Source organism: Myotis nattereri (genome assembly GCF_964212035.1).
Source record: "Myotis nattereri genome assembly, chromosome: 7".
In the NCBI taxonomy this organism is placed as follows: Eukaryota; Metazoa; Chordata; class Mammalia; order Chiroptera; family Vespertilionidae; genus Myotis; species Myotis nattereri.
The window spans coordinates 30,947,561-30,963,354 of record NC_138082.1 but is presented as its reverse complement, the minus strand read 5'-3'; the positions used below and the strand labels follow the sequence as shown (position 1 = coordinate 30,963,354).

The 15,794-nt window shown below is 49.1% G+C and overlaps 1 protein-coding gene across 1 annotated transcript in view; it reads right to left on the bottom strand.

Annotated features, from left to right (window-relative positions):
* The window catches only part of ARMC9 (armadillo repeat containing 9), a 100,933-nt gene extending 93,793 nt beyond the window's left edge, over positions 1 to 7,140 (bottom strand). The window contains exons 1-4 of the mRNA XM_081095157.1: positions 7,053 to 7,140; positions 5,042 to 5,167; positions 3,209 to 3,379; positions 1,274 to 1,429 (exon numbers count right to left, since the gene is read on the bottom strand). Coding sequence (XP_080951283.1) covers positions 1,274 to 1,429; positions 3,209 to 3,379; positions 5,042 to 5,167; positions 7,053 to 7,103 — 504 coding nt within the window. The 5' untranslated portion in view covers positions 7,104 to 7,140. The remainder of the gene's footprint in view (positions 1 to 1,273; positions 1,430 to 3,208; positions 3,380 to 5,041; positions 5,168 to 7,052) is intronic.
* Positions 7,141 to 15,794: the final 8,654 nt, after the last annotated feature.

Sequence of the window (15,794 nt, the reverse complement as noted above, 5' to 3'; positions counted from 1 at the left end):
ATTCAAAGAGCAATAGGCAGGCCCTGGCCAGGTAGCTCAGTTGGTTAGAGTGCCGTCCGACATGCTCCAAGGTTGTGGGTTCAGTCCTGGATCAGGGCACATAAAAAAGCAACCAATGAATGCACAAGTAAGTGGAACAACATATCTTTCTCTCTCTCTCTGTCTATCAATCAATAAAAAAAAATGTTTTAAAGACCTATAGGTAAGCCCTAGCCAGTTTGGCTCAGTGGATAGAGCGTTGGCCTGCAGACTGAAGGGTCCCAGGTTCGATTCCGGTGAAGGGCACATGCCCAGGTTGCTGGCTCAATCCCCAGTAGGGGGCGTGCAGGAGGCAGCCAATCAATGATTCTCTCTCATCATTGATGTTTCTATCTCTCTCTCCCTCTTCCTTCCTCTCTGAAATCAATAAAAATATATTTTATAAAAAAATGCCTAGCCCTGACTGTTTTGGCTCAGTGGATAGAGCATTGGCCTGCGGACTGAAGGGTCCCAGGTTCGATTCCCGTCAAGGGCATGTACCTTGGTTGCGGGCACATCCCCAGTAGGGGGTGTGTAGGAGGCAGCTGATCGATGTTTCTCTCTCTCATCTATGTTTCTAACTCTCTATCCCTCTCCCTTCCTCTCTGTAAAAAATCAATAAAATATATATTTTTTTAAAATGCCTATAAGTAAATAGTCTGATGGAAATAATAGTACAAATCAGGTAACCAAATATACACCAAATAAGTGAGAATTTTAATACAAATTAAAATACATAACCAAGCACTGGCTGAGTAGCTCAGTTCATTTCAGCGTCATCCCAAAACGCCAAAGTTGCAAGTTTGATTCCTGGTCAGGGCACCTACAAGACGCAACCAATGAATGCATAAATACATGGAACAACAAATTGATGTTTCCCTCTCTCTCTCTCTGCTCTCTAAAATCAATTAAAAAATATATATGACCAGCAATTATGTAAAGTACTCTAGGTCTTTTTCAGGCTACTGTCAATGTAATTGAATTATCCATCCAATACTGAAAAAGTATACACAGAATGATTTAAGAGATTAGTATATTAAAAATATTTATGTTGGTCTGTATTAGCAAGTTGTGGTGCAACCAAAAAAATCACACTTTATGGCACAAGAAAGTTTGTTAAACCAAATTATCTGAGTGTTCTTAAACTGCAGCATAAGCAAACACGAGCTTTTACAGCATCTTTCAGAAGCCACCAGCGTGAACAAGGTGAAGCCACATGCTGCCAGGACTGACGGGCTCAGAGGCTGTCACTTACCTGGAAGAGCTCTTTAAAGGATGGGTGCACCATAGGGTTTGGAACAAACGGCAGCGCATAGAAAGGGAGGAACTCTGTGGTCTGGCTCAGAGCTGCCCCTTTGCTCTCCAGGTAGGTTTTGAAATAAGAAATCCTTTCATCCAGTTCCTCTTTGTCCTATGAGGAAGGGAAGATGCTTGCTTGAGGTCCCTGCTTGACGCCAGCCCGCCCAGCCCACCGTCCACCCCAGCCTCTCTCTCCAGCCTTGGCGCTGGCAGCCTCCCCAGCCAGCCTGGCAAGTGCACTGTCTCCAGTCATTGTGACAGTGCCCGCAATTTCACCCCTTCATGAAACTGTCAGGAATATCAGAGAACAGACACATGTTCAATATACGGCCTTTTACTTGATTACCATTTTCTCACATCCTTATGATGCATCATAAACATCATTTCAATGGCAGGACAAAACCTCATCTTGTGGGTCTGTCATGATTTAACCAATTCCCCATTATTAGATATATACACAGTTTCCACATTTCTGAGATCATAAATATTTGTGTGCATTTCCATGATTCCCTTAGGAGAGAATCAGGGCAGGTCTTTTGAAAAGACCTTTTGAAAAGGTGAATAGTTTTTTGAAACAAGTTTCCACATCTCACTCCTTTCCTTCATTAAGGTAACTGAGCACTGACCTTGCCTGCCTCACTAATTCCACACGAAATCCAAGGCAGGTCCTTCCCAGGGTTTCCCTCTCCTCCTGCGCCTCCAGCCTTGAATTTGGCACTTTCCTTCCCAGACACCCTGGCCTCACCAGTTACTCCCCTCACAGCCTGTTCTAATCAAAGCATCTCACTGCACCTATCATGTTTATTTATTTTTTTAATCTTATATCAATGGGAAGATTAGAAAACAGAAATAAATACAAAGAAAATGAGAATCTCCCATGATGGTACCCACACGAGTGCTATGAGTAGCCTTCCAAGAATGGCCGCTACAATGTTTGGTAGGGCTGCTCCCTCCATCACTGACCCCTCCTTTGGCCCCTGACAGTTTAACAATTTAACACAGGTCCTCAGGGCGGCAGGTGGTGCATGGAGAAGCCACTAACCAAGTGCACGTGGTCACACGTCAGTGCGGCCCTGCTCCTTTCACTGGCTCTGCGCTGGGAAGCTCACCGCCACGGCAGCCTCAAAGCCTTCTCCTCTCTGCAGGTCTCCAGCCCACCCTCCCCCGGGAAAGACTTCGGAAGCTAAACTCAACTTATCACTCAACGAACGGACTTGCACAAACAGGCATACCATTTTTCTACTGTTAATGCTTAAACTTCTCTTCGAATATATATATGGTCTAATATGTGGTCTACATATGTGTTCTTAGACAGACATGCATGTTTGCTGAGTTTTCAAAAACTTGAGGCATTCAGGAGAACAATGCAGCTTTCATCACAGAAGCTGTTAACTCTCTATGTAAATTAGAAAATAAGCTGCTGCCCTGGCCGGCGTGCCGCTCAGCAGTGAGAGCGTGGGCCCATGCACCGAAGGGTCACGGGTTTGGTTTCTGATCAAGGACACATACCTAGGTTGCAGGTTCAATCCCCAGCCCAGGTTGGGGTGCGTATGGGAAGCAACCATCAATGTGTCTCTCTCACGTAAATGTGTGTCTCTCTGTCTCTCTCCCTCTCCCTCCCTCCCTCCCACCCACTTGCTCTAAAAAATAAAATAAAATAAAAAATCAATGGAAAAAATCCTCTAGTGAGGATTAACAAAAAAAAAAGAAAAAAGAAGAAGAAACTGCTGGGAATGAGGTAGAAAATTATTCATCAGGACACAAGACACCTACCCCTCAGCACTAAGAGAAAGTGGCCATGAAACTAAATTAATGCTCATTAGGAAACATAACAGCTATCATTCTCCCTTAACACATTATTTGGACCAAACGCATCACAAGGGGAACGTACAGGTCTCCGCACGGAGCGTTTCAGAGGATAGATGGCAAAATGGATGTGAAGGTAGAATTCCAACCTCTGGGCAAAGGAGTCACCATCTCGGATGGAGCTGGGAATGTGCTCTTCCCACAAATCGAAGAACACCTTCTGGGCTCCGTTGTCAAACGCAGCAATGAGGTCCTTCTGTGGAGAAGACATCAGACGGGAGCCCAAGCATAGGGTGTCCTTTCTCCTGACACCCAAATTCTCACAGCCCTCCCAATGCCTCAGAGACCCCGGACTCCAGGTTTCAGTGTGGGGAAAGCAAGTCTCCTTTTCAAAGGTAAGGGGCAGAAAACTGAGACCCAGGGCTCCAAGCTCCGTAGCTGAGATTCCTGCAGACCAACCCTGGCTTCCCACCCCTTTGCAGTATCCAATCCGGGCTTTATAAGAACCCGAAGTGACATTTAAGGCCTGAGATGGAAGGATTCAGGCAGAGGCCAAAGACTTGTGGCCAAGAACGCACAGGCACATAAATACAGCGAAGGTGCCCAACAGATGAACAGAGGCCAGGCTGAGGGCCCAGGTGGGCCCCAGCGCAACGATCCTCCTGCATCCGGAGCTTGCCGGCAGCAGTGCCAAGTCCCCGGGCGCAGGAGCTCACACGCTGACCCCGTCGAACCCAGGCCTGGAGGCGGCACTGCTGTCTGCCCTGTTGAAGCATGTGGCGCAGTGGGAAGCGGTCACCCACACAGAGACTGGGCACTCCAGGTACAGACTCGGGCTGGAGATGGAGGAAGGAGCCAGGCCAATCCCATTCCAACCTCAGAGCTCGAGCCTGACTATGCAGGGCACCGACAGCTTCCCAACTCACCACCCAAGGAGAAAGGAGGTGGCGATTAGCACGTCACCTGCCTCACAAGAGGAATGATCACAAATACCTGCTGCACAGGCTTTCGGAGTCAGGTACACGGCAGAAGCGAAAGACCTTCCCAACAGTCCCAGTCAGTGCGGCAGCAGCTCAGTGGCCAGGTGCCTGAGCCCCACCTGGAGCTCCCCGGGCCCCATCGACGATGCCCCGCGCCAGGCCATGGGAGTCAGGGACCAGGATCAGACAGGCAGTAGGCAGTGGCTGTGGCCTAACTTCCAGCTACTCAGTGGGCCTCTCAAAACAAGTCTCAAAATTTTCTTGGAAGTGGGTGCATTGAGACCAATAAATTAATTGAAATAATAAAATCATGCAAAGCTGAAATATGCTGCTCAGGAAGCAGTATCTTCTCGTCACTGGGTGTAGTCAAGGTGAACTCACCCAGAATGCTATGAATGGTAAGGAGGCATCAAATAATGGCTGAAACAAGGGACTTTACGGTTCTCTCTACCCCTCAGGTCTGCCCTTCGCAACCCACTCGTATTCACAGAGCGGCTCCGGCCTTCCTGGACAGGAAGCTGTCCTGTCCGTGTGCCCTGCTCCCTCCTCCAGCCTCCCCAAGCTAGAGCGCCAGCACTGTGAGGGCAAGGGTTTTGTTTTGTTTTCTTCACCACTGTGTCCCTGGCACCTGGAATTAACAACCTCAAACTCCTCAGGATGGGCATCACATTTGTCTCAGTTTCTAAGCATTGCAAGGTTTCCTCTTTTACTCTTCCCAAGAAATGTATGTGAAAGGTCTTGTGTCACCACCCACTTCTCAGGAAGGGTACAGAGATGTGAAGATGACACTACTAATTCACCCCTAACACCTGAGAAGTCTGAAAGCCACTCTGACCAGGTCCCCTGAAGAGATTCCAACATCCTCAAACCGTAGCATTCTTTACAAGTTGGGAGCATTTTGATTATCAACAGAAATTTTTAAAAAAGTAAAATGTTACCTGGATTATCGATGATTTGGAGTCCCTTAAAGAGCTACCTGCTGTTTTGGGTAATGCTTTTCCCTTCGTTTTGCATTCTTTTGAAAATGTTTTCAAGGTGTCTTCAAATTCAGCAAAATCTAAATACTATAAAGAGAGACCACAAACATACATATAGTTCTCTGTTTTAACATCAACAAAGTAACTGCCTTTGACGTAACTGTACCAGTTCAATATTATCACCAGTTTCTAATGGGGTTAAGGGACTGTCATTTTTGGGAGAATCTGGGATCCAGCTTAGAATTTACTTATCCATACATACACTAAAAGCCTACAAAGACAGTGACACAGAAAATGCTTCTTTACAGAAAATAAGTTGGCTTTCAGGAGGAAAATGTGAGCTCCATGATTCATTGTAATGATTAATAGGAAATAAACCATGTTTGCAGCAGTTGGAAAAAGTAAGTGATGGGCGGACGGCCTGATGGCTCTGGGTCAGGTATGTCTCTGGGAATTTGTGACTTGAAACAGAGGGATGAGAAATAATGCCCGTCCCTAAGAGAAGCCACGAGAAGATGGGCCGTGCCATCAGTGGCCTTCGAGCAGAGCACTGCTGACCCTGACGCCCCAGCCCTGCATTCCGCACCACGGCCCACTGCCGCTCGTGACCCTCCACCCGCCTCCCTTTGTCAGTCACACCTTTCTGTTTCCACCTCTCCTAACTGTGACCATTTCCCCAGGCCTGTCCCCAACCCTCTGCTGTGTGAAGAATTTATTCATGCATCGATACCTAAAGAACCTTATTAAGTTTTCTGTTCTTAAAAAGCTCAAATGAAGGATGACTCCTCAAGCTGATTTGGGTATAGACAGTTTGTGCCCTGCTGCTTCTTTCTCTTTCAGACGTGCATGCATTTAGATAGCTGCCATTCACATATAAGACTTCGCGGGCTCTGAATATTTTATGTTGAAATAGTTTTATTATTAAAGTATCTACAGATACTAAAAAAAAAAAAAAGAAAAGAATGTATTCATAGTCATGCCAACAAATCCCAAAGCTGCATCTCTAGGTGGACACCTCGTCCTTGCTCCACTGCCGCACCTCTCGGTGCCTAGTGGGCAGTTGGATCACACAGTAAAGCAGCAGCGACTGTTTCTTTAGCAGCAACTATGTGCCAGCCCCACATGAAAAGCAGCAGAGAACACCAGAAAGCATAAGGCGTGGGTCCTACCCTTCAAAAGCCTTCAGTGTGGGACACCGAAATGTCCATCAATAGGCATCAGGGAAGGAGTTACGATGCAGCCACTCAATGAAATGCTCTACAGCATTAAGAAATGTGTGGGCCGCCGAAACCGGTCTGACTCAGTGGATAGAGCGTCGGCTTGCGGACTGAAGGGTCCAGGGTTCGATTCCGGTCAGGGGCATGTACCTTGGTTGCGGGCACATCCCCTGTGGGAGGTGTGCAGGAGGCAGCTGATCGATGTTTTTAACTCTCTATCCCTCTCCCTTCCTCTCTGTAAAAAAATTAAAATATATTAAAAAAGAAAAAAAAGAAATGTGAGGACCACAGGGAGATGTTCAGGCTATGTGACTGTTAACGGACAAATGACAAGCTACATGAACAATGTGTGTGGGACCATCCCATTTTGTGAAACAAATTACAGGCATGTGAATATATTTTGAATACTCATAGGAAGAAGTCTGGGAAGATAATACTCTAAATCATTAGCCATGGTCACTGAAGAAGCGGAGAGAGAAAATTCAATGTTTATACTTTCAGGCTGTTTGAATCTGTTACCATAACTATGTGTTGCTTTTATAATTTTCTTTAAAAGATTTCTAGAAAGCAGCTTTAAGATTTCAGTTTAGTCAGTTATGAAAACAAAGTGGAAACACAGGGAAAATTTTGTCATGGAAAATAGATAACTGGGATGTAATGACAGAAGAGACAGGGCAAGGCACGAGAGAACCTGCGCGTTGTAAATGCAAGCTTTACAGGTTTCGCGGGCTTTTTCTGCAGTATAACATACCTACCTCTTTCACTAGTCCAAGTAATTCGGATTCATGAGCCAGGATATCCCCCATATTGAAAGGTTACTGTTAATTCTCACAGCAAAAATCTCTACAAGGCAAAAATATTAAACAAAGGCTTTCATTCTAGCCGTCTGTGAAATCACGGAAAGGTGGCTGTGGTGTGCAGGATAATGGTCCCCAGAGACGTCCACGTCTTTATCCCAGGACGCTGCCAATCTGTCATATCACCAGGCAAGGGGGATTAAGGCTTCCGATGACACTACGGTTGCCAAACATAACCTTACAATAGGGAGAGTATCCCTGGCCAGGTGGCTTAGCTGGTTGGTGCATTGTCCGTACACCAAAAGGTTGCAGTTTCGATTCCTAGTCAGGGCACATACCTAGGTGGCAGGTTTGATCCCTCAGGGTATCGACGGGAGGCAATTGATCACTGTTTCTCACGTCAATGTCTCAATCTCTCTCTCTCTCTCTCTCTCTCTAATCAATAAAAATATATCCTCAGGCCCTAACCGATTTGGCTCAGTGGATAGAGCGCCGGCCTGCGGACTGAAGGGTCCCAGGTTCAATTCCGGTCAAGGGCATGTACCTGGGTTGTGGGCACATCCCCAGTAGGGGAAGTGCAGGAGGCAGCTGATCGATGTTTCTAACTCTCTATCCCTCTCCCTTCCCGCTGTAAAAAAAAAAAATCAATAAAATATATTAAAATATATATATATATCTCCCCTCAGGTGAAAACTTAAAAAATTATTTTAAAAAAACAGAAAGAGTAGCTTCTTTCCCTTGTAAGCACAGGGATCCTTACAAGGGAAAGAGGGAAGCAAGAGGGTCAGTGCCAAAGACCCAGCCAGCCATTTGCCGGCCTTATAAGTGGAGGAGGGGCCAGGAGCCACGGAATGCAGGAAGCTTCTAGAGGAAGCTGGAAAAGGCAAGGAAGAGATTCTCCCCTGGAGTATCCAGAAGGGAACAAGCCCTACAAACATCTTGATTTTAGTCCAGTGAGACCCATTTCAGACTCCTGACCTCCAGAATGGTAAGATAATAAACCTGTGTTGTTTGAAGCCATTACGTTTATGGTAATTTATTACAGCAGCACTAGGAAATGGGATAGCTAAAGTCAAAAGTAATTTCTTTCTTCTATGTAATGAGTAATAGTAATTCTTTCTACACTTAAAATGAATGTGGACAAGGACTAGAGGATGGTGTAAATGAGAAAGTCAAAGACTGCTGGTGAGACTGTGGAAGATTGTTTTTCTTAGAGTTTTCTAATGTGCTAAAATGTGGTATGCAATTCAAATAGTCAAGACCACAAAGTATATTTAGAACAGAATAGAATTTAATGATAAGGTCAATTTATCTACTTTAAGGAAGGAATTAGAATTAATCTGATGTAAATGAACCCAGTCACTATCCCTCCCTCTGCTCCCAAGTGAAAATATTAAACATTGACAAAAAGTCTGCACAATTTTCCGTTTTCTCCAACTTCCATGTCTGAGTTAGGTTAATCAGAGTGAGGTTTTCCCAGAAGACGGGAAAGCAAAAACAAGCATAACAGTGATGGAGCATTGAAGCTAAAAAGGGGAGGGAGGTACATAAGCCAGACAAAAAGTAATGGGACCAAAGACCTGCTTAAGGAACACTTAAAGTGAGCTTTAAAGAGAGACGGTGGTGGTCAGAGAGGGGGATGGGTGCTTGCAATAAAAATTTTGGAGGTGGTGCATGACCACACCGTAGGTAGATGAGGATGATGGAGGGAAAGATGCCTTGTGTGGCCAGGATGTTGAAATAAAAATGAGGTTGAGGTCTGGCCAGTGTGGCTCAGTTGGGTGAGCATCATCCCAAGCATTGAAAGGTTGCCAGTTTGATTCCTGGTCAGAGCTTGATCCCTGGTAGGGGAGGCAAGGCAGCCTATTGACATTTTGCTCTCACATCAATCTCAACCTCAATCTCTCTCTCTCTCTCTCTCTCTCTCTCTCTCTCTCTCTCTCTCTCTCTCTCTCTCTCTCGTAAACAAATGAATGAATAAGTAGAATGAGGACAAGGAGGTGGAGAAACAGTGAGTCAGGAGCTACCATCTCCAAGGAAAACAACTGTGCCTCTGATAGGTGACTGCCTCCAGGAGTGGGGGCAAAGTGGTAAAGCCCATGGCATATACTTCAGAGGACAGGGGTGGTGATCTGGAAGTAGCATTGAGGAGCAGAAAGAACCTGGGCCGCACCTGCCGCCTCCAGGCCTGCCAGATTCATAAGGTGTGAGGAGAAACACAGCCCCTGTTTGAGGACCATCCACCCCACCCCTCCAGCCTTTCTCTGGACCCGTCCTTTTCCCAACTCCCTTCTACCACTGGCCCATGTTAGGCCCGGCCAATAGTGAACTCCCAGTCACTGTCCCGTACAGCATGCTCTTTCTAAGCCCTCTGATTGATGCCCCACCTCATAGGCAAACTCAACTCATCACACTAACTTCATCCAGACTTGACCTCCTTTAGAAGTCTTCCATGAGCCCCTCCCCTTCCTTCCCCATCAAGGCTCTCTCCTCTGGGGTGCTTCTGTACCCTACATCTATTTCTATTGTTATACTCATCACCCTGTTTACCAAGGCAGGAAGGTGTATTTAATTTCTGTATCTGCAGAACCTAACAGAGTGCCTCATAGGCATGATAGGCACCCAAGATGTTTGACGAATAAATGATGCCCAAGCAGAGGGAACAGCATTTTTGAAGTTCCCAGAACAAGAAAACTTTGTTATTTTTTGAGAATTCAAGTTCCTTCCTCCCTCAGGGCCTTTGCACATACTGTTCTCCTTGCCTGCTAACACTTGCCCCATCTCCTGCTTCACCTGGCAAACCCCTCTACTTAATAAATACTTAATAAGCAATTTGTGATCATCATTCAAATAGGATTCTGTTGTGATTTTCTATCAGTGAAGGTGAGCCACTCACTATTGGGTATTCTATTACTCTGACATCCTTAGAAATTACAGAATTTTCCTCTAAACCTGTCTATCACAATAGGTTCATTTATTGAGGATTTAATGTATGCCAGACAATGTGCAAAAAAAGCGCGTTACATTTAATTTTCACAATACACCTGACAGGGCAATATGTCTTACATTCTCCTTTTGCAGGTGAGGCAACAGAAACTCAGGGAGGCTGTGGTGCTCCCAGTAACTCAGCTAGCAAGTGGGAAAGTGGGAATTTAAATCCAGACCAACATTAACCACTGCACACTATTATCCAAAATGTGCACCACCTGAATCCGAATCACCTGGGATGCTTGTGCGAATGGAGGTTCCTAGAACCACCCTGATCTCACTGAACATCACGGCAGGCACGACGCCCCAAACTGTCTTAAACAAGCTCTCCGGATGATCTTTATGCACATGCAAGCTTGAGAACCACTGCTCTGCTTCATGCAGAAACTGGAGAAAACTTCTTCACTTTTGAGGGCTGCAGTGGCAGCTTCTGAATTCCTATATAATAAACTGGGTTTGTGACTAAGGGTAAGACTGTGGGATGTGTCTGGAAGAAGAATTTGCACAGTAAGCATCCTGTTTTTGCTTAGAGTGAAGGAAATCTGGACTTCACGGGGTGCCTGGGAACGGTGGTTAGCTGATGGAGATAACGGAGGGGGTGAATCTAGAAGTCCCAGGCCACCCGCTCGCACCGCCACTACGATCTGAAGGGACCCCCGCCAACGGCGGCCCCACCCCAGCCACGATCGGGGACTACTGGCGGGAAGCAGCTGGGCCTGTCCTCGGCCCACGCCGCGGGGAGAGCCCCGGACCGCAGAGGGGAGCGGAGGCAGCTACAGCGGCTGCCGAGCTGGCACGTCGGGAGTTCTCTCTGGGGCGAGCGCTCAGCACAACCGCGGCCCTCGGGTCCCACCGCTGCTCCTCCCTCCCGGGGCGGGGGACTCGGGGGTGGCCCGGCCCCACCCGGGTCGTGCTTACCTGGGGCTCTGCCGCGGGCACCCGCGCCCGCCCCGCCGGGCCACCAACTCTCCAGCCGTCGCCCCGGCAACCGCCGCCGCCTGCTCAGCGTCACGTGGGGGGGCGCAGCCAATCACGGGCGCGGCGGGCGCGGCGCACACTGGGAGGAAAGGCGGGAGCTTTGGGAATGCCGGAGGCGGCTTTCCTGGGGCGGAAGTGAAGCGAAGTTGCCGCTGGGGGTCGCGGGCTGCGTGTCGGTGTCTCGGGTCCGACCCTCCACCACGGCCGTTCGTTCATGTCCCGCAGGGGGCCCGGGCTCTGTTCCCAGCTCTGGGGATGAGCCCGAACACGCTCAGGCTCTACCCTCAGGAGCTGGTTGTGTCACCGGGAAAACGGAACTCGCAAGAGAAGATCCGCTGTCAGTGTTCGCGGAAAAAGATGGGATTCGTGATTTTCATTTTACTGGAGTGACCCGGGACCGCCTTAGGACATGTCGCCCGAGATCTGCTTAAAGCTCCAGGCACGAGGGGTCCACTCCACTTCAGCAGGTTCCAGGGATTTTTGGAGAAACTTTCCCCACCCTCCCTACCACACACACACACACACACACACACACACACACACACACACACACGAAATTTGTTTTTTAGAAATAAAACTGGAGCCCTGGCCGGGTGGCTCAGTTGGTTGGGGTATTGTCCTGTACACCAGAAGGTTGCAGGTTCGATGGTCGTATAAGAGACGCAACCAATCCATGTTTCTTTCTGACATCGTGTTTCTTTCTCCCCCTCCCCTCTAAAATCAATAAACATATCCTCTGGGGCGGATATATATATATATTTATATCCGGAATGCAAATCCTCCTTGCAGTGGTGCTCTTGAACTGAAGTTGCCCAGCCCTGGCTGGAGGCTGGGAGGTGGCTGGAGATGGAGAAATCCTTCTCTTCCAGACATTGGGCTGTATGGTGGGCGCCTCTGTCTTCCCATCTCCCTGCATCCAAGAGGGTGAGGCGGGGAGAGGGCATGTGAAGGCAGGGGAGCCTGCCTTTGGAGAAGCCCTGAGACAGTCTGGGGCCACCATCTGCCCAGCCACCAGTCCCCCCAGCCCCCGCTTCCCTGTGCTCTTTTGAGATTGTCTTCAAAGAAAAACTGTATTTAGCAGGAAATGACATCCTCTCCAGGTAACATGTATTGAAAATAATCTTTCTGTTCATAGTAATAAAAATTAAATTGATTGTCAACTCATTGTGTGGCTGGGATTGTCAGAAAAAATACAGGACACCCAGTTAAATTTTAATTTCAAATACGTTTTTAGTATAAATATATCCCAAATATGACCTTGTTATTATTATTATTGCCTATACAGGACATTATATTAGCGAAATATGGTGACTCTGTGTGTGCCAAGCATTATGATAAGTGAATTACACAAATTTTTTAAATTGATTTGAGAGAGAGAGAAAAAACACACATCCATTTATTGTTCCACTTATGCATTCATTGGTTGATTATGCCCTGACCCAGGGATCAACTTGCAACTTTGGTGCATCCAGATGATGCTCTAACCAACTGAGCTACCCGGCCGTGACAGATTATTTTAATTCTCACACCACATCCATATATAATGTGGATAATGTTTTCACAGCTTCACAGATTAGGCGTTGTACTTTACCAGAGCCCTGTGCTCGTGATAAACCATAATGGTTAAAAAAACTCCCTCCACCCCTTTTTGTTCTGGGAAGCAGTTTACCAAAAAGAACTACCTTTCCTTATGTGACTTGGATGAGGCTCACTGCCCATGGAGTGTTAAGACTTAACCTATTTAACCTGGTGTGAGTACAAAGAATACCTTTGTCACAAAGGCAAAACAGCTTAGGACTGAAGCTTCACCTGGCACTACCCAGGATGGCTCTGCTCTGTATGTTCCATGAGTTCCGAGCAGTACACTGAACCCGCTGCCTAATCTTCCCAATGCTTAAGACTTGCCAAGCATCCCGTTGGCCCTAAATGGGTTGTTCTTGTTTGACCACTCCAGTTTTCCCAAGCGGCCAGAGGGCCCAAGATGACTTTCTATTTAGTTTAATTATGAAAATTTCAAACACAGGCAAAAGGAGACTCATGTAATGAATCCACATAAATCCATCTCTCAAATTCTAGAATTATCAAGATATTGCTGCTGGGGAAAACTTGATACCAAATTCAGTCTTGGAATATGCAGAACACTTCGGGGGAACTAACCAGCCTTGCACTGGACATCAAAGCAACGGACTGAGCTCTGCATTCAAGAAAGGACACAGCTGAGACTTCTGCAGCCCACCGCCCGCGGTGGGCCCCTGCCCTTGAACTCCTTAGGGGTTGGAAGCCATGCATCCCTGTAGCACGCTACACAGCTCTTGAATGAGGTCATCTTTGCAGCTGTAGGAGGCAACTAAATGCCTGGCAGCTGAGACAAAAGCAGACGAAGAGGGTACAAATCCCCAACGAGGGGGGAGCTGGTAAACGGTAACCCCTGAGTTGGATGAGGGGGTGAAGCCCTCAGAGGCTGACCTGCTCCAACAAACCTGGCAGCCAGCTGGACTGAACTTGTCTTGGAGCTCCTGCAGGGGGCGCCCAGACCAAGAACATGTCTCGGAGCGAGCGCAGGCTCTGGATTTAATCAGCAGGTTGAACAAGCAGCCTACTGAAATACAAAGCACCAAGCTGAAAAATGAGCTACTGCAAGACACTGCTTAGGGAAAGAAAAAAAAATTCCTTCCAGGAAAGTTGTGTTTTGCCCCAAACTCATGATGTGTGAGGGCTGCAGATCCACCTTTCTTCCTGGCCCAGAGTCTACAATAGAGGTGGAGGAAGTGGGTGTTGGTGTGTCTCACAGGCTGCTTGATTTCTTGGAAGGAGAGCACACCCTGCTGGGAACACAACCCTCAAGGGAGCCGTCAGGGAGCAGGAACACAGGGAGGCCTGAAAGGGGGGGAGGCCAGATTTCCACCTGGGCCATGAGTGCTGTCCTTTGCCTTGTCCCAGAGATGTGAGTCACATCACAGCCCCCAGTAGTTCTGGGGTCCGGAGGAGGTTGACAAAAAAGACCCAGGCCTTAAAATGCACTTCCCAGGGAGCCATCTGGATCCAAGATGTCTCAAGGGAGGTACACTTCTGCTGGGCTCTCATCAGGGGTGTTCCCAGATACAGACACTTCAGATTTTTTGAGGAATATCACTAGTTTCCAAACAAGTGTAAAACACACATTGTGGGGCACGCGAGGTGAGCAAAGAGGATGGATGGCACGTTGGCCTGAACTGGAAGAGCAGATGCTAAAGTGGCTGAATTTGGGTGGTTTCCTGATAGGTCTGCACACCTGGAGGACCAGCTAACATGGTACACACAGAACATCCTGAGTTATGGGCTGTCCCTGTCTTTTGCAGGGAATGTTTCAGGTGAGATTTCCGGAGCCACTAACCATGCCCGCCCTGGCCTCCTTGTCCCGGCCTAAGAGCCAGTCCTACCTACTTGCCCCAGACCAACGTCACACGATCATTTATTGCGCTCATGGTGAAGCCTATGATGTGAGAGAGGGTGTGAGACAAAGTGATAACTCGGTTACCAAATAAATATCGGATTAATCGTAACAATAAAACGAGTACTTCATGCTGATAAAAAGTGCACATAGTTCCGTGAAAGCTCCCTCTTTACCCTTCTGCCCACCAGTAATGCAAGGCCCAGGGGCTCCTGCACCTGGGACCAACGCTAAGATGTAGCGCTCCGTTCACCCCTGGGTGAAGCCTTTCACTACCGGACACACGAAACCAAAAGTGAAACTATGGGCGGTGAGGAGAGGGTTCGGCAGGTCGCTGAGCCTTTCCTAGCGGGTCCCCAGCGGCCGCGGAGCCACCTGGGGCCTTAGGCCCGCCCGTTCTCAGACCTGCGCAGGCATTAAGTCTGGAGGTGCGGGCAGCCTCCTGGCGGTTGGGGCGGGCGCTCCAAGTGTGGGGCCCGCTGAGCGGAAGGTCTGGGGCGAGCGCCAGGAGCCTCCGGGCCCGCGGCCCGCCACCGGGACAGATCGGGCCACGGGCGGGCGCCCCGCGGGGCATAAATCTCTCCGCCGAGCAGCGGGCCCTGCCGCGCGAGGAAGCCGCCCAGACGCGCCGGCTGGCTCGGGGCCGGGGCCGCCGCGGCCGCCCCCCCAGGACGGAGCGAATGCGGGGCCGCGGAGCGTCCACCCAGCGACCTGAGTCTTGGGCGCGGGGCCCACAGAGGGCCCTCCATCCTGGGAACAATGGGATCAGCCGTGGTCTGGCGTACGGTCTTAAGGCACCAGCCATCCCAACCGGACCTGGGCCCGCCCGGCGGAAATTTGGCTTCGGCTTGGCCCCAGCCCCCCCCTCTCCCCCGCCCCCCGCAGCGATCTCTTCCAGGAACCCGGACTTTGGAGGTGCCAGCCCTACGGTCAGAGCGCGGACAGGTTCCCAGAAACAGCACGCGCTCTGGAGCGGAGCCCGTCCCCACCCGGCGGCCTGGGCATCTCCGTTTTCCTCCCATCACTGGACCCCAGGCAACACCCCACCCCCACCCCGCACACCCCGCCCCGCACACCCCGCCTCCGCACACCCCGCCTCCGCGCCCCAGCTCCGACCCTGGGAAGGATGAAAGCGGAAAAACACGCAGCTGCCTCGGGCACAGCCGCCCAGCCTGCCCTCCGCCTTCCCTTTCGTGGGGCCCCTGCCCTTTGCTTCCCTCCCGCCTCAACTCCTACAAAGTCAGCCCGGGACTCCTCCGCAGCCAGGACAGAAACCCGGCTCCACACGGCTAAACTCCAGGGGC